The sequence below is a fragment of the Palaemon carinicauda genome, chromosome 43, assembly GCF_036898095.1.
Source record: "Palaemon carinicauda isolate YSFRI2023 chromosome 43, ASM3689809v2, whole genome shotgun sequence".
Classification (NCBI taxonomy): domain Eukaryota; kingdom Metazoa; phylum Arthropoda; class Malacostraca; order Decapoda; family Palaemonidae; genus Palaemon; species Palaemon carinicauda.
In genome coordinates, this window is record NC_090767.1 from 10,594,588 (window position 1) to 10,618,777 (window position 24,190).

The window sequence follows — 24,190 nt, forward strand, 5'->3', positions numbered from 1 at the left end:
AGTGCCACTTAGCCTGTTTGTGGTCATACTTTCATATGGGAGTGTCAATTCACCTGTTAGTTATTGGGAACACCTAAGGAAGCTATAGTATTCAAATTGACCGTCGTGCTTTAGATGTTGAGGATTCACTTGACTGCAGATTCTTGTGTGCATTCACTTATTCACACAGTGTCCTATGAGAGCTGATTCTTCGGACACTCGTGTAACACTGATAGCACTCTTAGCACACCTTCATCGGATCTTAATGTCACACCTACTGTTCACGCACACACCATATTTAGCGAGATTTCTTTTGAAGTGGAAAGAGCTCCTTTAGACGACCGCCTGCCTGTTAGCGCTCGTTCAATTCTCTCGCCCTCTCTTGTGTATTCGCTTTCGTCTTTTCACACGCAGTCTTCGGAGTGTGCACATTCTGTTGTTTGGGCTACCATGTTGGAATGCATTAGCTAATCAGTGTACGTGACCAAGAAGAATGGCACGCACTTGGAACACGTCTAACTTTCCACGAAGAGTAAACTGATGTGCTGTACCAAGAAAAACAGTTTGTACCGGGAGCTCAAGTTCTTTTATGTACTGTAGTTCTTTTGATTACTGTACAGTAATCTGTTCTGTACCAGACCAACATTTGCATCCAGGAAACTATTTGAGAGAGAACGCCTTAGATGACGCCCAACGAGTAGCGTGCAAGACGTCCTCGTCTCGTAGTTATAGTCGACCAATTCCACTGAGACCTTTCAGTGGCTATAGCACGTTGAAAAATCCTCTTGTCTGTACAGCAAGGTTAGGCATTTACTTGCATTAACTGACTTAGAATAAATGATGCTGGACTTGACAATCTGCTTATGCTTCAGGGAAGGGAATGTTCAAGGCACAATGCATCTCTCACATACTGAACTTTTATTCAACGTTATGCTGATGTTGCAAATGTATTTCTAAGAGCACATGGCTGTCTGGCATTCCAGGGACAATATTGGGTATGAAATTATCACACTTCAGATCCTTATTGCAATAAGGGACCTTTCCACTTGTCCAAGGTTTTAATTTGAAGCAGGTAACTTCTCTTGACTGCCCTGCATGCGTTTACGGTCATCTATTGCCACAGTGCTTTCATACTTCCCCTTTGGGAGGAATTTGCAACCTTTCATGCTCTTCCTGGAATCAAGCACTCCTACGGGCGATGGGGAGAAATGGCTCCAACCTTTAGCACACTTCCTGAATGAATGACAGGGAAAAAAAGGGGAACGCATTCACTTTACCATAATGTTATTCCTCTCCTTGTCTTCAGAAGTTTACCAGACAAATATAATACTGAACTTGGGAGCAGGGATCTCCAAAACGTCGGACATCTTCAAAAGCACAAAACAACACAGATCGAAGCAAAACACGTCTGACCAACGCTGGTGCTATGGGGGAATGAGGTGGGGGGGTAAGGAGGTGTAGGGATGGGGAAGGATAGTCTTAGTAGGAGGCAGCAGACGGGTGTAGGACGGCACCTCGTTGTTCCATGGGATGTTGATGAGGGAGAGGTCTAACTGGTGAGGGACCTATCACGCCCCAGTCTACTATACCGACACTCGTAGAGAGAGCGAGCTGGGTTTATTCCTGGCATTCCATACATCTTTTTTTTCTCTGGTATATTCAGCAATAATTATGTCTTAGAAATGGTGCTATAGGAGCATTTCACGGAGCGACTCGGGTTCCTCTCCCAGAAATAGATTTTTCCTTCGTCAAAATCCCTTAATTAGGAAGAGCAATTAGCCACAGAGGCACAAGATGTCTTAGCCTATTCAGACTCTTAATGACACTGACTGCTCCTGAATATGGGTTTGGGGGAGGAGCTAAACTGTAAGAAAATGCTCCCTTTCCCTTTAACAAGTTACAGTAGGAAATACAGGAGTTGAAAATGCTGCTGAGAGAGCCCATGGGAGACCAGACCTAAGCACTGCTGGTTAGGACGTTACCAACTGCCTTTCTTCCCTTTCCCACTCCGTGACTTTTCAAGGACACTTCGACGACTCCAATTCTTCAGTACGTTCCATCAGCGGACTCATCGGGGAAGGTTTTCCTGGGTCACTCACCTCGTACACGAGATGAGAGGTTTATATTGGGAGTGGTTCCTTCGTTAGAGGTACTATAAGTTGTTGGTATTAGTCAGGACGTTTGCAGTGTCCCTTGTACTTCTCCTACACCAGGGAGATTCCTTGGACAATTTGATGATGCTAATAGTTAGAAAGCCTGGGAATTCAACATGAGTGTCGAACGTTCCCTTCCGGGAAGGTAATTGCATTACGTTCCCTCTTGGTTCACCAGCCAAGACGTTTTGTATGTGGGACTTCTCCATCCCAGAAAACACATTCTGGTACTTATTACAGGTTCACACTTTTTTCCCGTCGGGGGATCCCTTCTGGGTGAACCCAGAAACTGGCTACAGTCAGGTGTCTCCTGTTCCTTTCGATGACTGCCCTCAGCCTGAGTTTCTTCAGCCGGCTGAGGGTATGCATATTTGCTTCCACAGTCAGCCGAAGATCACTCGTCACGCCCAAGAGTTCGACGCCCTTCTGATTGGTCTCCTCCCAGAGGATTTTGCGAGAGTACGAGAGACTTCCTCCATGCTGCCTTCAATCCCTTCGGAGCATAGCTTGTCAGAGCAAGATGACGAGAAGGTTCGATGGTTGTTTACAGCTTCCGCCCCTTGCCGTCAAGTCCGTAGGACATAGAAAAATGTTTACCGTTCTGCTATGGCTACTTCTTCAGGAGTATCGCCTAAGGTTTTTACTTCTGACAAAGTAAAATCTTCTACTCTGCACACAAGTCAGCACGAACTGCAACAGTCAATGTCTAGTTTATCTCTTCACAATCGAATTGACACAAATTCTCTCCTCGCTAGGGAACACGCCCATTCACCTTCTCATAGCGAGGCGGGTTGGCGAACTCTTCCTTGGCGAGAGTTTTAATGCATCCACAATCTCCTTGCTAGTCCAGAGGAGCGAGTTTACTAGACCATATCGCTCCCTCGCAAACCTTCGGCTTTGACGATTTTTTAAGTACACTGTGAACAGCCAACGAGGTCACACAACATCTTACCCGAGTACAGTACTCTCAGTCAGGTAGCAGGCAGTTGCACTTGCCTCGCTGTCGCTCGCCTCACCAGTATTCGGCTTAACAGAGGTCTCCCCGTCAACGCTCGCCTCACCAGTATTCACCTTACCAGCGTTTGTTTCATCAGGGGAGTAGACCTCTCTGCTCCCCTGGAATTTGTGCTTTTTACAGATGTGCCAAAAGAAATTTGGAAGGCTCACGTGTTGCACCACACGGCCTCCAGACTGTGGTCCAAGTCAGAGAGACAGTGCCACATAAACCTCCTGGAAATGATGGCAGCTTTTCTAGCCCTCAAGCAATTCCAGTAGCTCCTTTCATGACACTGTGGTGCCGATGAGCGACTCCACGGTAGTGGCTTATGTCAACAAACCAGGTGGTACTTTTTCACTGTCCCTCTTTCATTTAGATATGGAATTTTTGAGATAGATGAAAGACAACTCGGTAGCCCCCTCGGTCTGAATCATTCCAGACAAGAGGCATGTTCCGGCAGAGAAACAGAACTGGAAGACTCGGGCAGTTGGCTCCGAGTGTTGTTTGAATCGTCAGATTGCGAACAAAGTTTTGGTTTTGAAACTAAATATATAACGATAAAAAGACAATGAATTATTTATGCATAGATTATTCTGCACATCTCTGAATAACAGTAAGCGTCATTATTTGGTACTTCCTAAAGGAGTAGTATCACTCAAATTTAGGTGTTTATGTACCAGACTCTGATATGCATAACTGGTTTGGAAGTAGATAATCTATTTGTTTAGATACTCTTTATTTTTTCTTTCTTTCCTAAGTTACCACAATTGTAAATGTTCCGCTAAGAGCTGTTGAAGAAGGAGAAAAGGGAATATGGTAACAAAGAGTATATTTTACAAGAGCTGCAGACTTCAGTGATGTTTTTCAATTACCAAGGTACAGATATTAGTAATTTCCTTAGAAAATATGAAAGACTAGATGTCTCTCAGAACATGTTTCCTTAATTGAATCAAGATTGGAATGTTTTTCCTTCCATACATATTCCAAATTGTTTCAGATTTTGGTTCCTAGACAACTCGGCCCCTTTATCAACTGACTGCCGTCTATTCTCGGTTTATTTTGTACCTCATAATAGTGAGTTTTAGAAACTGGTTCAAGTACTGAAAGAATACATTTCCTACTACACATAGTAAACTTTGCAATCTTTATTTGTGGATGCATGTAGCCAAGCAGTCTTTAGCTGGTGCCTAGAATGAAAGAGTGTAGTGATAATGCCTAGCTTATGCCAGACTTTTAGTGGAAAATTTTCCCCTTCTTGCCTTTGCCATTGTCCTGATTGGACGTCTGTCTTCTCTCTTAATTCCCCTGAGTTCAACGTATTCAGCTGCATCTACACCTCATATTTAAAGATGTTAAATGGTATGCTATGTTGCATGAGCTTCTTTCATCTTGATATCGTGGAAGGTCCTCATAAGGATGCTATGAAGTTTCCAGTCAAGGGTAGGGAACCGACCCTATGTTGAATTCATGTTGGAACGACCCTGTGCTGTGTGTTGTGGCTGGTCCCCTTCTCGGGGAGGTATCTGTGTTTCCGTAAGGGTCGAGACTCCTCCGAACCCTCAAAATAACCTCTGGATTCTTTCTTTCTCGATCTGGATTATGAAAGACTTCGGTTTTGCCGTTGAAATACTGAGGTGGATATTTCCCTTTTTGTTTGATTCTGGCATTTCACTTAGTCATGACTGATACCCCAGATTTGAATGACTCTTAAGGTGTGTTATGGCTTCATCGTTCCTGGTGCTATTGATGCAGGAGAGATCTCAGCCGTTGTTGGGACATCCTTTGGGTACCTGCCTTTCTCATGGGTTCCAGTTCTGCTTAGGTGCCCGAAATGCCATCTTCACCTACCTATGGTAAGCAGCTCTTCTAGGAGGACACTCCAAAATCAATCCATTGTTCTATTGTGTCCGGTAGTGCCATAGCCTCTGTACCATAGCCTTCCACTGTCTTGGATTAGAGTTTTCTTGCTTCTAGATACACTCGGGCATGCTGTTCTATGTTATTTCTCTTCCCCTTGTTTTTTTAAAGTTTTTTATAATTTATATGTGAAGAATCTAGTTTAATGTTTCTACTGTTCTTGAAAAATGTTATTTTGATAGTTTATTCTTCTCTTGTAGTTTATTTATTTCCTTGTTTCCTTTCATCGCTGGGCTGTTTTTCCCTGTTGGAGCCCTTGGGCTTATAGCATCTTGCTTTTCCAACTAGGGTTATACCCTAGCTTGTAATAATGATGATAATAATACTTTGTGTATTACCATTAGCCAAATGAAAAGTGTAGATGCCTGTGTTCCCTCTACCCTCCATCAACATGTTGGAAGCTGCTCCGTTCTCCTTTCTGTCTTGGGCTGCTGTGTTATCACCTCAAGAAATGAAGGCTCAGGCTGTATAAGTCATGTCATTAATGTTGGGTCTTGATAGATCTCATGTCGATACTTCTTATTGTGGCTATGCCTCCCCTTACAGCAAGTAGACAGAGTCCTTCGCTGCTTGCATGTGATCATTGTGGAGGTCAGGAACGTGTGCATGGAGTGCTAGTTTACACATACATACGAACACAAGCACAGTCTGCATTTGCGTACGTGCGAACGTGGTTTCCGTTCTTATTTCACTCTTTGAAAATGTACCTTAACCCTTTTGCCCCCAATGGACGTACTGGTACGTTTCACAAAACTCATCCCTTTACCCCCCTGGACGTACTGGTACGTCCTTGCAAAAATCTGCTATTTACATTTTTTTTTTGCATATTTTTGAAAACTTTATGAGAAACTTCAGGCATTTTCCAAAAGAATGAGACCAACCTGACCTCTCTATGGTGAAAATTAAGGCTGTTAGAGCAATTTAAACGATATATATGGCATAATGTGCTTGAAAAGAAATAAATGCCTGGGGGTTAAGGGCTGGAAAGTTCCAAATAGTTTGGGGTAAAAGGGTTAAAGAATGCTGACTTTAATTGTCTCTGGAGAATTGCTATATTAGACACTAGAATTCTACAGATTTTTTAGTTCTAATGGTGGTATCACCTTGTCTCCATTCACATGGATACGTATGGGGAGGCATCCCTTTAAACTGGAAGGGCCCGGTGTATACTGAGGGGCCGGAATCAATTCCCTAAAACACAGCATTTGGTTTTCTTGCTGAATAGCTTTGGGCTTATGCAGATATAAAGAGTCTTATGGTATATCACAATACACACAAGTAAAAATTGATGTATTTACTAAAACAATGGCATCATAATGAAGGTGACTGTATGCAAACGAAAAAAAGGTGAAGTTACCGTGTACAAGTGCGTCACGCACTCTCACTGGCCGTTCCCTTTCCTCGCCTTGCTAGAACAAAGGACTATATGTAATCACCATAACAGCGAATGTAGAATAAGTTTGTGTGAAATAAATAATATAGTTATACGGAAGAAAGGGAACTAGAATAAAGAGTTAAAAGCTAGCGAGAGAAAATATGCTTACTATGGAAGCGCTCATCCCGGGCCCATTAACCTTTAGCCTTAACACATGTCAAACACCACCATAGGAAAAGAATCAAGCCATTGATGTGCGGAGCATAAACACATCTCCATCGTGAATGTATAACGTAGTTTTGAACGAGAATTTGCAGGGAATACTCACCGTTGGATAAGATAATTCTAACCAATCAATGACCAGGAAACTTTTCCGAGCTAAAAGGGCACCGCTGCGAGTCGTTGCAAATGCACCTCGTTAAAAGAAATTGACTATAGGTTATTCCAATATTACCTGTTGTAATGTTCACCTTTTAACCGATTCTCGTATAGAGAAAAGCCAATTCAAATGTAGATGTAGAAATCATTTACTCTAAGGTAGTACCTCAGTCTGGTTATTTTTTAGGGATATTTTATGCCCTTCTGCCTTAATCTAAATTCCTTTTTTCTCTCCTTTCCGTGATCTTCGTCTTCCACGGGACTTTCTGCTATTAAACTTTCTCTCCGCAATTTTCCACATTCGTGGACCTGCGAAGGAGGGACCTTTCCGTGTCACTTCTCGCAGTTACACGTTCAGAGCGGGATCTATTCAAGAGTAACTGTTCGATCCCCGCATTGTTTTCTATTGCTTTAACGTAAATACCCTAGTCTTTCACGTTTCTTTCTTGTATAAGTTTTGACTTTTATCATTTTATCCCTCTTACAGGCTGCCTTGGTTAGCGCAAGAGCCCGTGGCCTTGCACCTTCTGAGAACAAACTCCTAACCTGAAATGCTCATAAACTAAAACAATTTTTCACGTGAGATATAAAGGAAATTCAATGTTGTCCAAACGTCTATAAATACACATATATACTATAAATTTTTAAAGGTTTGCAATGATAATTATTGTTGAAATTATAACCACGAACATCATAATGCAGTGCGGATATTTTTGCTCGCAGACACATTCTAACGTCTGCTTGTATCCTATTATGTCAGATGAAAAAGCAAGGTGGTACAAGCCTAGGGCTACAATAAGGAAAATCTCCCAGTGAGGAAAGGAAGTAAATATACTATATATGAGAAGTAATGAATAAATCATTTGAAATATCTTAAGATCAGTAAAAACATTCAAATATATCTGTCCTTTGTAATCTTAGAGTCCAAGCAGTTGAAGTTCCACTGATTCAACTACAATATCAGGAAAATCATTCCGCAATCTGGTCACAGCTGGAATGAAATTCCTAGATTGATGTTATACAATATAAAAGAACTTCTGATATTTCAAGTTTGTTTCTTAAGTGAGTTAGAACTTAACACTATTGTTCACCACACTAAGCCTCTTGTTTCGTTGCAGGTGGACACGCTCTTCTGCCCAAATTGCCTGGAGAACATGCCGTCGACTGAAGCACGGCTCAAGAAGAACCGGTAAGAGAGTGAGTGTAATAAAACTATTTTATGGAACAGGTACTTAACCCTTTTATCCCCAGGCTATTTGGAAATTTCCAACCCTTTACCCCCAGGGGGTTATTTTTTTCCCAGCACATTTTGCAGTATATTTTTTTTAAATTGCTCTAACAGCCTTAATTTTTGTCATAGGGAGGTCAGGTTGGTCTCATTCTCTTGGAAAATGCCTGAATTTTCTCAAAAAATTATCAAAAATATGAAAAAAAAAGAAATTTATAGCATTTTTTTGCAAGAACGTATCGGTACGTCCCTGGGGGTAAAGGGATGAGTTTTGTGAAACGTACCAGTACGTCCTTTGGTGGTAAAAGGGTTAATAATCTCCTACATGATAGAGTTATTGTCTGGCTGTATATATATAGATAGGTATACACTAATTTATTTTTGGTCATGCTCGGCTCTCCCCGTCCCTCTGGTAGGAGGGGAAGGAGTAGTTATGTCCTCGTGAGAGAGGTGTATGTGTGCGTATCAATCTAAATGTGTTTAGCCGTCATTTTTGAGAGATGCCATACACAAATTTGACATATTGCTGTAAGGTCAGTAATGTTCTCACATCTAATTCATATTGCTATGTATGAATGTAAGTACTGTATAGAATTTGGTCTGTATAAAGAACAAAAATATATTAAGAAATGGAATAAGGACCATTATATAAAGGTTTGGAAGCAGGGCACAGTATTGCCGGGAGAATCTGTTTTGCTTTTAACCTTTAAAAGGAAAATGAAGAACGTTTATGAAGGAATCGTTGTCAGTCTTTTGGAGGATTAGTTAAATGCTGAGGTGGACGAGAAGAGAAAGGAGCAATTTTTATAAACATTTTGAAAATAATTAAAGGAATACAGGAAAGTTTGCAATTAAATATTACAGGAGAGAGAGAATTTGACAGGCCGTTGTATAACATTATCTTTCTAAATCATTGTCTTTAGACTTATTTTTATTATAAATTATGTTATGTATAGATTTAAAGTGATGTTTTCTCGTCAAATTTCTGAATGTTGTTAATAGTTTATATATGACATGTCTGTTTTGACGTTACTTATTTTAGAATGATTTATTGTTAATTTGTTCTCTTCATTTATTTATTTCCTTATTTCCTGTCCTCACTGGGCTATTTTTCCCTGTTGGAGCCCCTGGGCTTATAGCATCTTGCTTTTCCAACTAGGGTTGTAGCTTGGATAGTAATAATAATAATTGCAATAACTGTCTTTTTTTTCAGTTGTTTTGAATAGATTATATATATAGGATGTTTTCAATTTTAAATGTTAATTTTAGTTTATTCATCTGCACATTGAAATAAACTAGAGAGAGAGAGAGAGTGTGTGTATGTAAGTAATGTACAGAGGTGGTTTGTCAACTAGTGCCTTCAGTGCTCCCCAGGCTGCACATTGTATGCATTATTCAAGGTTCATCTGCATCTTACTTCCTTCTTCAGATTTCTACTCTCCATTTCTACCACTTTTTAGCCTTCTTCTGCGTCTTTATTCCTTTTTTTATCCTTCGACTCGACCCCTCTTCCACACGAAGCAAATTAATCGACGGAAAAATTACTCTCGCTTCCGACAGATGCGCCAACTGCTTCGACTGCCCGAGCTGCGGCCACACGCTCTCCACTCGGGCGACGAGCATCCAGGCCCCTAATCCAGATGACTCGAGCAAGACCGTCGCCAGGAAGGTCTATTACTTGGCCTGCACCAGCTGCCGGTGGACGTCCCGAGACGTCAACCTTAGCGACCAAACTGTCGGTAGGTTCTTTGTCTTTACTTTTTACGATCGGCTTTTGTCATAGTGCGAGCCAACTGCCTGCTATTTGGGTAAGCCGTGTAACCACAAAAAGGAAATTTTTCCATTGTAGAAGGAAAGAATTAAATAAATGAAGAATGAATAGCAAAAAAAAGAATGAGATTAAAATCATACCTAGTTGATACCAGTGGGTGCTTTGTTAAATTAGGTTCTTGTTAAGCCTTTTACCCCCAGGCTATTTGGAAATTTCCAACCCTTAACCCCGAGGGGTTATTTTTTTCAAGCACATTTTGCAGTATATTTTTTTTAAATTGCTCTAACAGCCTTAATTTTCATCATAGAGAGGTCAGGTTGGTCTCATTCTCTTGGGAAATGCCTGAAGATTCTCAAAAAATTATCAAAAATATTAGAAAAAAAAAATTTAGATAGCAGTTTTTTGCAAGGACGTACCGGTACGTCCATATGGGTAAAGGGATGAGTTTTGTGAAACGTACCAGTACGTCCTTTGGGGGTAAAAGGGTTAATGGAAAGTCCGCAACTTGCAAACGTTGTAGGTTCTAGGAAGCTTTTTGTCATTCAAATTCTTTTCAATTTTGGCGTAGGGTAACCTTCGCCTAACTCGCCTGTCAAGTGACAGTAGATATCAAACATATTTTAGTTGATTGTCCTGTTTTCAATCTTCAGAGGACTCAGTTTCTCCAATACAAACTTTTAGATATATTGGGGGAAAATTTAGATAATTTTATTAACCCTTTTACCCCCAAATGACGTACTGGTACGTTTCACAAAACTCATCCCTTTACTCCCATAGACGTATCGGTACGTCCTTGCAAAAAAAAATGCTTTTTAGAATTTTTTTGGCATATTTTTGAAAAAATTTTGAGAAAATTCAGGCATTTTCCAAAAGAATGAGACCAACCTGACCTCTCTATGACAAAAATTAAGGCTGTTAGAGCAATTTGAAAAAATATACTGCAAAATGTGCTTGAAGAAAAATAACCCCTTTGGGGTTAAGGGTTGGAAATTTCCAAATAGCCTGGGGGTAAAAGGGTTAAATTATTATTTTAATCGTTTTAAACCCTCTCTATTTTGCATTCATATATCATTGTATGAAAGTTGTGCGATTGATTCTAGAAGTTGAAATTATACCAAATATAAGAGTATAGTTAGGGTCGATTAATTTGCATCACAGCGCTGAAAATGGTCTTTGATGCCCCCAGTACTTGGCTTAAGATCTAAATTTTATATTCAATTCAAGGCTTCACCTAACCCACTTGCCTATGATTTTCAGCTGCAAGATTCAACAAAGAGTCTGGTTTCATATTGCAAATGTCATCTTATTTATATAGTATAGTTTTATTGCTGTATTTCGTTATGAATTTCTTGTACGATATTGGAGGTTTATATTTCATTTGGATTTGTAAGTTTATGACCTTCTTCCAGTACTGTATCGGATACTGTTAGTTTATGACCTTCTTACAGCACTGTATAGGATACAGTTAGTTTATGACCTTCTTACAGCACTGTGTAGGATACAGTTAGTTTATGACCTTCTTACAGTACTGTATAGGATACAGTTAGTTTATGACCTTCTTACAGTACTGTATAGGATACAGTTAGTTTATGACCTTCTTACAGCACTGTATAGGATACAGTTAGTTTATGACCTTCTTACAGTACTGTATTGGATACAGTTAGTTTATAATAGTTAATTACTAGCAGTTAGTACATTTGTGCTGTTAGAAGCTCCTTCCTAGTAGGTGTCAATGTTTAATTTGTTCTCTTCATTTATTCATTTCCTTATTTCCTTTCCTCACTGGGCTATTTTTCCCTGTTGGAGCCCCTGGGCTTATAGCATCTTGCTTTTCCAACTAGGGTTGTAGCTTAGCTAGTAATAATAATAATAATACTACTAATGACAGGCATGTGTAGCTATTTAAACTGATTATAGACAATTTTCCTCCGCATTTTTAACACCATGCCGTATCTTGCAGCGACTGGCGGCTGGGCCGAGCAGGACAACGTCCACTACAAGTACCTTCAGAGCCTCCTCGAGCACTACCGCTCGGTCGCCCAGCGCGAGAAGGTGGAGAGAGAGCGGAAGAGGTCCTCCTTCCGCAAGTCTTCGTACTTGAGTCTCTCGGAGAAGTTCAGCCTCTCCTCCACGTCCATGATCGGGCGGAAGTCTCTCTCGTCCTTTACTTCCCTGACGTCGAAGGTGGGTCTCTCTCTCTCTCTCTCTCTCTCTCTCTCTCTCTCTCGCTCTCTCTCTCTCTCGTCCTTTTCTTCCCTGTCGTCGAAGGTGGGTCTCTCTCTCTCTCTCTCTCTCTCTCTCTCTCTCTCTCTCTCTTCTCTCTCTCTCTCTCTCTCTCTCTCTCTCGTCCTTTTCTTCCCTGTTGTCGAAGGTGGGTCTCTCTCTCTCTCTCTCTCTCTCTCTCTCTCTCTCTCTCTCGTCCTTTTCTTCCCTGTCGTCGAAGGTGGGTCTCTCTCTCTCTCTCTCTCTCTCTCTCTCTCTCTCTCTCTCTCTCGTCCTTTACTTCCCTGACGTCGAAGGTGGGTCTCTCTCTCTCTCTCTCTCTCTCTCTCTCGTCCTTTTCTTCCCTGACGTCCAAGGTGGGTCTCTCTCTCTCTCTCTCTCTCTCTCTCTCTCTCTCTCTCTCTCTCTCTCTCTCTCTCTCGTCCTTTTCTTCCCTGACGTCCAAGGTGGGTCTCTCTCTCTCTCTCTCTCTCTCTCTCTCTCTCTCTCTCTCTCGTCCTTTTCTTCCCTGACGTCCAAGGTGGGTCTCTCTCTCTCTCTCTCTCTCTCTCTCTCTCTCTCTCTCTCTCTCTCTCTCTCTCTCTCTCTCTCTCTCTCCGTCCTTTTCTTCCCTGACGTCCAAGGTGGGTCTCTCTCTCTCTCTCTCTCTCTCTCTCTCTCTCTCTCTCTCTCTCTCTCTCTCTCTCCCGTGTCGTAGAATGGCTATTTTAAAGCGAATCTTATTCAACCTCAGAAATGCAATTATCAATCTAGTATCAACTTAAGCTCATATACACTACATGTCACTTACAGATATTATCAAACGGTCTCTTCTACTTAACAAACTTGTTTACTTATCACTCAAGTCTCTTAAATTACATAAGTGTAAAGTAGTTTATTTTGTCTAGATACATATATTGAATGTTCAAGAGTAGATTTTAAGTTTTTTTTGTCGAACACCAAAAACATCCCTTAAATTTCTCTCTTTTTTTATTCTAGGGCGATCCTGGTCTGATCTCTGAGCTAGCGCCCTGCGTCGCCGAAGAAGAGGTGGACGGACTTCCTGACAACATATTCACGGAGGAAGTCGACCTCTCGAAAGGTCAGTCGAAGAACAGGCTCGTGTTTGCCTCGGTGACCTGGCTTCTCACATTATCCTTTGTCTTAAACTCCACTATTAATAGTTACAGGGATGGGACCTAGTATAGCCGTGCGTCCATGGCTCGGTGTGAGTTCCGCCATGTAGCCTTTAGTCAGTTGAAGATTTTAATGTCTTTTTGGCATTTAGATTTTATTATTTTTAACAATTATTGTTTTTATTATTATCTTAAAATATTTTCTTTTAATTTTTCTTTTTGGTATTTAGATTTTATTATTTTTAACAATTATTGTTTTTATTATTATCTTAAAATATTTTCTTTTAATTGTTCATTCCTTCTGTTGTAGTTTATTTAATTTTTTCTTTTTCTCACTGGGCTACTTTTCCTTATTAAGAGCCTCTGGGCTATAGCATCCTGCTTTTCCAACTAGGGTTGTAGTTTAGCTTGTAATAATAATAATATCAGCCAAGCTACAACCCTAGTTGAAAAAGCCAACGGCTTTAAGAGCAAGGGAAATCAGTGAGTGTAGACAGGAGTTAGAAGCCAGGAATAAACAAAATTTGTTCCAGCACACATAGAAAACCTCATTTTTAACCCTTTTACCCTCGGGGTATTTGGAAATTTCCAACCCTTAACCCCCAAGGGGTTATTTTTTCCCCAGCACATTTTGCAGTATATTTTTTTTAAATTGCTTTAACAGCCTTAATTTTCGTCATAGAAAGGTCAGGTTGGTCTCATTCTCTTGGAAAATGCCTGAATTTTTTCAAAAAATTATCAAAAATGTGAAAAAAAAAATTTTAATAGCATTTTATTGCAAGGACGTACCGGTACGTCCATGGGGGTAAAGGGATGAGTTTTGTGAAACGTACCAGTACGTCCTTTGGGGGTGAAAGGGTTAATAGTAAGATTTGATCACAGCAGAAATTTCTGTTAAGATTATAAAGAGGTGTGTTTTTGCGATGGAGGAAACCCAGATTGTGCGTGGCGTCCTGCCCTGGGGTTGCCGGACGGAAATATGGCAAAGAGCCATAGGATTCGCATGCATCTTCATCCCTTGTGCGCCTCTTAACCCTTTTACCCCTAAAGGACGTACTGGTACGTCCTACAAAACTCCTCCCTTTACCCCCATGGACGTACTGGTACGTCCTACAAAACTCCTCCCTTTACCCCCATGGACGTACCGGTACATTCTTGCAAAAAACTGCTATTTTAATTTATTTTTGCATATTTTTGATAACTTTATGAGAAACTTCAGGCATTTTCCAAAAGAATGAGACCAACCTGACCTCTCTATGATGAAAATTAAGGCTGTTAGAGCAATTTAAAAAATATATTTTTATGAATAGTACTTACCTGGCAGTTGTATATATATAGCTGAGATATCAGGAATATATATATAACTGCCAGATAAGTATTCATAAAACTTTGTTTTATCATAAAAACTCCATTTTTATGAATAGTTCTTACCTGGCAGTTATATATATATATATATATATATATATATATATATATATATATATATATATATTCCTGATATCTCAGCTATATATATATAAACTGCCAGGTAAGTATTCATAAAACTTTGTTTTATCATAAAAACTCCATATTGCAAAATGTGCTTGAAAAAAAAAAAAACTGCCTGGGGGTTAAGGGTTGGAAAGTTCCAAATAGCCTGGGGGTAAAACGGTTAAGTTATATAATACTGTATTGTTTTATTATAGCCTTTCATTATCGTATTACAGTATATGAATTTTTGATACAATACAATACAGTATCTGAAATTTATGGTTTCCGTTCGATTTGTTTATATCTGAATGTTTGTAAGTTAAGGACCTTCTGTATTCACTCTTTGTGATTCACCGAGTCTCGTTTCCAGTGACGACGATGGACCAGCGCATGGCGTCTCCTGAGTGGCAGCCGGAGGAGACCGACTGCCTGTATCCGCTCCACAAGCACATACTTGTGAAGCGTTCCCTGCGTTGCCGCTACTGCGAGCACAACCTCTCGAAGCCGGAGTACAACCCTTCTTCGATCAAGTTTAAGATCCAGCTAGGCGCTTTGTGAGTAGATTCTTGCATTCCTTGATACTACTACTACTACTTATACTACTACTACTGCTTATACTACTACTACTACTTATACTACTACTACTTCTACTGTAGTGGGAGCCTTTGTAGGGTGACGGCCAGATCCCGTAGAAAACGGGAATACTGTATTCTGAACTGTGGCCGTCGTTCTAAAAACGATTTTGGCGTGAGAAGCTAACTTAAAAAACCCACTTAACCTATGCTAAAAGCCATAGCCTTACCCAGGGGGGCCTCCCCCCCCCCCCCTTACACAACAGTTTCCTTACCTACGAGTACGACAGGAGAAGCTAACTTGAAAAACCCACTTAACCTATGCTAAAAGCCGTGTCCTTACCCAGGGGGCTGCGCCCCCCCCCAGACCCCCCCTTACACTACATATTTAAGATCCGTAGACCATTTCCAAACTTTTTTATTCTATACAAGATAACAGTCGGAGCGATAATATGCAAATTAGGACGCTTGGCCGTAGTGCTACAAACTACCCCTGTAATGTTATTCCCTAAGGCAGGTCCATTCATGGATTAGTCGCCCTACTACTACTTATACTACTACTACTACTACTGTAGTGTTATTCCCTAAGGCAGGTTCATTCATGGATTAGTCCCCCTCAATTCTCTATGAATGGCCACCTCTTTTAGCTCTCGGTTCTTTCTCGCTCCCTTAAGGTCATGTAGCGTTGACTTCTTTTTCCGTCCTCTGGGTCTCTGTTCTTCAAATTTACCTCCTATAACATTCTCTCTTCTCCAACTATTCTTAATACATCATTTGTCATGTGGTCTCTCCAACTTATTTTCAGCATTCTCCTCCATACCCACATTCCATGTTGCCTTTGCCAAATTCAAGGTTTTGCGAAGGACGCGTATTCACGGCAGTTTGTTTGTTTTATACTGTAACATTTTGGATAAATTACATCAAAATACAAGTACGCGGCAGTCATACATACATACATATACCAAGGCACTTCCCCCAATTTTGGGGAGTAGCCGACATCAACAAATGAAACAAAAACAAAAAGGGGGACCTCTACTCTCTACGTTCCTCCCAGCCTGACAAGGGACTCGACCGAGTTCAGCTGGTACTGCTAGGGTGCCACAGCCCACCCTCCCCCGTTATCCACCACAGATGAAGCTTCATAATGCTGAATCCCCTACTGCTGCTACCTCCGCGGTCATCTAAGGCATCGGAGGAAGCAGCAGGGCCTACCGGAACTGCGTCACAATCGCTCGCCATTCATTCCTATTTCCAGCACGCTCTCTTACCTCTCTCACATCTATCCTCCTATCACCCAGAGCTTCCTTTACTCCATCCATCCACCCAAACCTTGGCCTTCCTCTTGTAATGATTTTGTTTTTTTATGAACATTACCAAAAACTTGGTGGACATGTGTGGTATGACCCAAGGACAAATCCATTAGATTTTGAATGAAATACATTGAAGTTCAAGTACGGAGTGAAGTTAAGAGAAAAATAAGACTCCTTGTCTATGTCAGTCATTACATGTAAATAGATTCAGTTCTGTATTTCAAATAAAAGTTTAGTAACATAAGTATATGTTTATGTATGAAAGCTGGTTAGAAGGAGTTACTTGTGTATAGTATGTGTATATGGAACCTATAAGTTACTTTATAAGCGGAAAATCCTTCTGCTTTACTTCTGTTATAATATGTCTTCCATCTTGCTGTCCAAACTCATCTAACTTTTAATTCATAGTGAAACTAAAGGGGTTTTCTAACAGTTTAGCTTGGACAGTGGATGACACCAGAGGCCCCAGCACATATATGTATGTTAACCCTTTTACCCCCAGGCTATTTGGAACTTTTCAACCCTTAACCCCCTGGAGTTATTTTTTATTTCAAGCACATTTTGCAGTATATTTTTTTTTAAATTGCTCTAACAGCCTTAATTTTTGTCATAGAGAGGTCAGGTTGGTCCCATTCTCTTGGAAAATGCCTGAAGTTTCTCAAGAAATTATCAAAATTGTGCAAAAAAAAATGTAAATAGCAGTATTTTGCAAGGACGTACCAATACGTCCAGGGGGGTAAAGGGATGAGTTTTGTGAAACATACCAGTACGTCCTTTGGGGGTAAAAGGGTTATCGTCCATCTATTGACTGTCGTTCTCATTATATGTCTTGCTCATGTGCATTTCATTTTTTCTTTTATGTTGTTAGAATATCCTCTACTTTAGTTTGCTCTCTTTCTGTCTCAGTGTTATTCCCATCGTTATTCTTTCCATAGATCTCTCAAGTTGTCGTTATTGACGTTTATTACCATGATTGTATTTCAGGCCATACTTAAATCAATAAGACCTTTGCTAAGTGTGGCGAAAGGAGGAGGTGCTGTTAAGTAATGGTTTTTCAATAAAGAAATTCTCTCTCTCTCTCTCTCTCTCTCTCTCTCTTTCTCTCTCTCTCGTACCATGATCTTCTTCCACTGTCTTGGGTTAGAGTTTTCTTGCTTGAGAGTACACTATTTTATCTTATTTCTCTTCATCCTTTTGGAAGTTTTTAAAGTTTATATATGAAAGATATTTTTTTATGTGTCTGTTCTTAAAATATTTAAATTATTCATTACTTCTCCTATAGTTTATTTCTTTGTTTCCTATCCTTACTAGGCTATTTTTCCCTATTGTAGCTTGGACTTTTTGCATCCTGCCGTTCCATCTAGGGTTGTAGCTTAGCTATTATTAATACTACTGTTGCCTGCTTTAATTTAACCTAGCTAGATCTACCAAGTTGTGGAAAGATCTTCCTAATCGGGTAGTTGAATCGGTAGAACTTCAAAAGTTCAAAGTTGGAGCAAATGTTTTTATGTTGACCAGGCTGACATGAGTCTTTTTATGGTTTATATAGGACATATCTCTTTTGACATTGTTACTGTTTTTAGAATGATTTATTGTTAATTTATTTTCATCGTTTATTTATTTCCTGCTGCTTCCTCCGATGCCTTAGATGACCGCGAAGGTAGCAGCAGTGGGGGATTCAGCGTTATGAAGCTTCATCTGTGGTGGATAATGTGGGAGGGTGGGCTGTGGCACCCTAGCAGTACCAGCTGAACTCGGTTGAGTCCCTTGTTAGGCTGGGAGGAACGTAGCGAGTAGAGGTCCCCTTTTTGTTTTTGTTTCTTTGTTGATGTCGGCTACCCCCCAAAATTGGGGGAAGTGCCTTGGTATATGTATGTATGTATGTATTTATTTCCTTATTTCCTTTCCTCACTGGGCTATTTTTCCCTGTTGGAGCCCTTGGGCTTATAGCATCTTGCTTTTCCAACTAGGGTTGTAGCTTGGCTAGTAATAATAATAATACTCTGCTTAAAAATTCACAGGGCTACAGACTTATATGCAATTCAGAGGGGTTATAATATTATTTCATTTTCACCACCACGCATATATTACCCTGACGATTTCCATTTCAGCTACCACGTGCCTGAAGTCCGGATGGTTCGGCAAGTGGAACTGAAGAGCGAGAAGGAGACAAATGTCCAGATCTCGCTGTGCAATCCCACGCCCCACGACATGACGGTCACCCTCCTGCCCTTCGTTCCGGAGGCCTATCTCGCGGCCCAGCAGAAAGGTAAGATGCGAGATGGCTGAAGGAGAATTGTAAACTAGTATTAAATTAACTAAATAACTTTCTTCTTAACCGTGACCCCGTCAGTAATAAACTAGGGACAATGTGTCGACCAACTTATGTTAACCCTTTTACCCCCAAGCTCTTTGGAAATTTCCAACCCTTAACCCTCAAGGGGTTATTTTTTCCCCCAGAACATTTTGAAGTATATATTTTTTAAATTGCTCTAACAGGCTTAATTTTTGTCATAGAGAGGTTAGGTTGGTCTCATTCTCTTGGAAAATGCCTGAATTTTCTAAAAAAAAAAATTATCAAAAATATGAAAAAAAAATTTTTATAGCATTTTTTTGCAAGGACGTACCGGTACGTCCATGGGGGTAAAGGGATGAGTTTTGTGAAACGTACCAGTACGTCCTTTGGGGGTAAAAGGGTTAACGTTTTGTAGCTCAAGGGACAAATGAATGATTATAGAAAGGAACTGGAAATTACAATAATAAAAACGGAATAAACGTTCTATAGATCTATGTAAGACGCGAGTCATTGGATTGAAAGTCTCGACGTCAATGACCTTCGATGTCAGGGTGCCAGAAGACTTCAAATTGATCAGTCATTGGATCAAGAGAGAGAGAGAAAGAGAAAGAGTTTAGTTCCTACACGACATACAAACAATCCCCCTTTGGTAGGAGTATGACGTCTGCAAAGCTAAAATGGCCTTTAGGAATTTTAACAAGGTAAACTAGTTGTTTAATAGGCAGAGCAAGCCTCACTTCAACTCTTTAACTATGGTAAGCAGCTCTTCTAGGAGAAGGACACTCAAAAATCAAATCATTGTTCTCTAATCCTGGGTAGTGCCATAGCTTCTGTACCATGGTCTTCCAACATCCTTGGTTAGAGTTCTCTTGCTTGAGGGTACACTCGGGCACACTGTTCTGTCCTATATCTTATTTCTCTTCCTCTTGTTTTGTTAAAGTTTTTATAGTTTATAAAGTGATATTTATTTTTGTATTGTTACTCTTCTTAAAATATTTTAATTTACCTTGTTCCCTTTCCTCACTGAGCTATTTTCCCTGTTGGAGCCCCTGAGCTTATAGCATCTTGCTTTTCCAACTAGGGTTGTAGCTTAGCAAGTAATAATAATAATAATAAGGCTGTAGCTACATACACACTTATTCTATAGCGTCTTTTGACTTTTTTTCATTCTCTCTTTTTAGAGTGATTGTGACCTGCAATATTTCCCCCCAATAATCAGACATGCTGCTTTGTCCTGTTATCTCTTTCGCCCCCAAAGGACGTACCGGTACGTTCTCGCAAAACACTGTTATTTATATGTTTTTGCATGTTTTTGATAACTCTCTGAGAAACTTCAGGCATTTTCCAAGAGAATGAGACCAACCTGACCTCTCTATGACAAAATTTAAGGCTGTTAGAGCAATTTAAAAAAAATATAGAGCAAAACATGCTCGAAATTTAACCTTACCTTGGGGGAAAAAGGGTTAAGGAAGGCTGCCATTGTGGCAGGTATACGAGCAGACCGGAAGTGGACCCCATCATGTGGTTTTTGCAAGGGAGCATGACTGCGAGGAGTGTAGGGAGTTGCCTCCTTTGCTGTGGCTGTTTCAATATATTCCGTACAGTAAAAGGGGTCTACAGATCTGTGAACCATTCTCCCTGTGGTCAGAAAAGGGCTATAAGCGTCATTCTGCTGTTCAAGGATCGCCTGGAAGTGTTTTAGCTCCCACTGAATCATTGGAAATGGTGGGAATACATAAAGATCCGTCGAAAGACTTCTGTCTTTTCGTTCAGTGATGTGGCAAACTAGTCTGTTTGTGCAAGCCCGACACTTCTTATTCTCCTGACAAATTAAGGGATGCAGAGACCATTCGTTTGGTAAAATATTAGTCTTTTTCAATTCCCCTGAAGGAACTGCGGAATCAAAGTGGCTCCTCTCAGGCCTGGCTGTGATAACTCGTCTGCTATCTGATACAGGGTAGCTAATTTTGTACTCCCCCTTTGGTTCCTGATTTAGGCTAGGGCTGTTGCATCGTCCGAAAACACCGACACAGTTGTTCTTACTACTAGATTTTCCTGGTTTTAAGGAGTCTTCGTATTGCAAGTAACTCCAGACAATTTATTTGTGTTTATGTCTCTGCCGGTCCATTTCCCCAAGAGAAGTAAATGGATGAGAGTTGCTCCCCACACATCCTGTGATGCATCTGTGAACAGGTATAGTTTTGGCATTTCTAACTCCAAAGACTCGCTGCTACTGTGATCGTGTGACCAACTAAATCGGAGAAGTTAATCTACCATTGGTGGCATAGAAACAACATCTAAATCTATCGCCTTGTCCGAATGCAATGAGATGAAATTAAAAGACCCTTATTTTCAGATGTCCGAGAAAGACGTGGTTCCTAGGAGCTTCCCCAACATTCACAGTGACGTGTCTTGAATCATCGTAGCAAAAAGGAAGGAAGGACCTGAATCCTCTTCTTCGAAGGAAAAACCTGAAAAGGAACTGTTGCGATTATCATTCCCAAATATAATATCTTACGAATGAGATAGGTGGAAATGACTCTGACTAGACTCGACAGCCGATCAAGCAACCTTAATAACAAATCTTTAATTCTCTTTATTGAATTGCTTGAAATTAATCAATCATAGCACTCGTATTCCCAATAACTTTATCCTATTAGTGAAAGGGGTCATCATTCTGACGAGATACATCTTTCACCTACTGACCAAAGGTATTTCCTTGAATGTAGAAAAATTGGCATGCGGAAATATGTATCCGAGAGGTTTGTCGAAAACATCCAGTTCTGTTTGATTGCTCCCAGAACTGTTGAGTGTGTTTCCATGGAGAACTATGTGAACAGTCTAAAATTTTTGATAGCTAAGATATCTAGATATCTGAGCTTTTGGAGACAAGAAACTTGTTTAAGAGCTCTTTTAAGTTTCACAGTTTTTAGTTGCAATATTGGAAAGTTAACCAAGTCACGGGACTGGTTTATTCGATAAAAGCAAACTGGCGATCGGTAGTGTCAGGTAGCCTTCTTTAACCGCAACCAAGACCCATAAGACAGGATGTAGTCTTTCCCTAACGGGGAAGAATTTAGATGCTTTACCCTCTACTGGACTTTAGTTGAAAATGTAGGGAAGGTGGCTGAGAAGCTCCATCCGACGAGGCATCGGGAGAAGTAAGCGGCGAGGAGAGGCCCGGCTTCCTATGTAACCTCTTGGACGCCTTCTTCTTCTTGGTGCCGAAGCGCACCCACTGCACCTCGTTCCAGGACTCGCACTCCGGACACGGGGCTGTAGGAGAACATGAGCTGCCCCTACTCGACGAACACAGAGGAGAAGGGTAGGAAAGGGTATAGAATGAACACAATGGGTCCACGTGGGGACCGCATGAGACAAAAAGGGGATCGCGGACACAAAGTGTCGCACTGGGTAAGGAGAGAGCATCGAGATGTTATCGCGACGCGACCAGAGAACTTACTGGAGATCGAGACCTGAGCAAGCATGCTCTCTGACCCGGGGTTAGCCTCAGGGCGCGTATCACTCCACCTGAGGTTACCCCTCATAGAAAACGGGACTAGGGTAAACTACACAAAACTCTGGTCGGTTGGGAGGAGATCTCAGATACTCCTAAGAAAGTAGTTCGAGGTAAGTACTGTTAGGAAAAATACAAATTACTTAAAATTTGTGATTTTCGATTTATGTTGGCAATCCTCTTGGAATGTTGACCTCGTTGTATCATCTGAGCTTGGAGAAATCTGACCCACAGCTGGAGAGATGGGTATTAGTAGAAACCAACTGATCATTTTGAGTTCTGTTCTCTTCTTGAGTTACTAGTTCAGCGTCAACTCCATCCAACGCAAGTCCCAAAATACGAGTGAAATTGATTTTAATTTTTGTGCCGGTGGATCGAACCTACCACAGAAGTATGTACCTGTTCTCTTTAGGGTCATAACTCTCTGACTGTCCCATCTCGTACCGCTTTAATCTAGGTAGATAATCTGAAAATACGTTAAGAATACTGACTAGCAAAGTTCTCTTCTGTATGATTAGAAAAAACCTTATTACAGAATCTAAAGGAAAGTAACTCGATTACAGTCTCTTAAATTACTTATAAATAATATCTCCATTTAATCAACTTTCATAACCAGAGTATAGAGAATGTTTTTGATTAGGGAGAAGGATTGGATCAAGGTCGGCTACTTAACCGCCATCCAAGACTTAGCTAACCGATTTGTCTTGTACAATCTAGGACTGTTGAAGAGGCGTTAAATGTGAGCCTGAATCTCCAGTCTTGTTTGAATCCGAGATGACAATTCCTTGAATCTATCCACGATGGAGTTTGAGAGTTGCTGTGTGGAAACTGTCCATGACATAATTATTATTATTATTATTACTAGCCAAGCTACAACCCTAGTTGAAAAAGCAAGAGGCTTTAAGCCCAAGGGCTCCAATAGGGAAAAGTAGCCCACTGAGGAAAGGAAGTAAGGAAATAAATAAATGATGGGAATAAATACTGTCTGTGACATAATTATTATTATTATTATTACTAGCCAAGCTACAACCCTAGTTGGAAAAGCAAGATGCTATAAGCCCAAGGGCTCCAATAGGGAAAAATAGCCCAGTGAGGAAAGGAAATAAATAAATGATGAGAATAAATTAACAATATATCATTCTAAAAACAGTAACAGCGTCAAAACAGATATGTCCTATATAAACTATTAACAACGTCAAATAGTTGGAAAAGCAAGATGCTATAAGCCCAAGGGCTCCAACAGGAAAAAATAGCCCAGTGAGGAAAGGAAATAAGGAAATACAGTAAATAAATGATGAGAATAAATTAACAATATATCATTCTAAAAACAGTCACAGCGTCAAAACAGATATGTCCTATATAAACTATTATCAACGTCAAAAACAGATGTGTCATATGTAAACTATAAAAAGACTCATGTCAGCCTGGTCAACATAAAAACATTTGCTCCAACTCTATTTTTTATACTCCTGATTTTACTTAAGGTATATAATGGAAAAGGCAGTACTTCCTCACTTTGATCGACAATTTCTGTGTATTCCTCTTCATATTTTTGTCTTGCTGGAGAATCGATGGAAATTTCAGCTGATTTCCCAGTTAAACCTTTGAAACTGGGATAGTTGCATAGCGTGTAGACTCGTACTAACTTTGAATATACTATAATCCATTTCTTTTAGCGATGCATATTTGCACCGACTGGCGGCGGCGCCCTTTTAGCTCGGTAAAGTTTCCTGATCGCTGATTGGTTAGAATTATCTCGTCCAACCAATCAGCGATCAGGAAACTTTTTCGAGCTAAAAGGGCACCGCTGCGAGTCGGTGCAAATATGTATCACTAAAATAAATGGACTATAGCGCCTAGATAAACACCAGTAGTATTATAATGAGACG

At 40.4% G+C, this 24,190-nt stretch overlaps 1 protein-coding gene across 1 annotated transcript in view; it reads left to right on the forward strand.

Moving 5' to 3' along the window:
- LOC137634024 (dynactin subunit 4-like) overlaps window positions 1-24,190 on the forward strand; it is a 36,229-nt gene that overhangs the window by 4,677 nt on the left and 7,362 nt on the right. Inside the window, exons 2-7 of the mRNA XM_068366263.1 lie at window positions 7,918-7,988; window positions 9,588-9,766; window positions 11,759-11,982; window positions 13,000-13,102; window positions 14,977-15,160; window positions 18,600-18,757. Of these exons, the coding sequence (XP_068222364.1) occupies window positions 7,918-7,988; window positions 9,588-9,766; window positions 11,759-11,982; window positions 13,000-13,102; window positions 14,977-15,160; window positions 18,600-18,757 (919 nt within the window). The remainder of the gene's footprint in view (window positions 1-7,917; window positions 7,989-9,587; window positions 9,767-11,758; window positions 11,983-12,999; window positions 13,103-14,976; window positions 15,161-18,599; window positions 18,758-24,190) is intronic.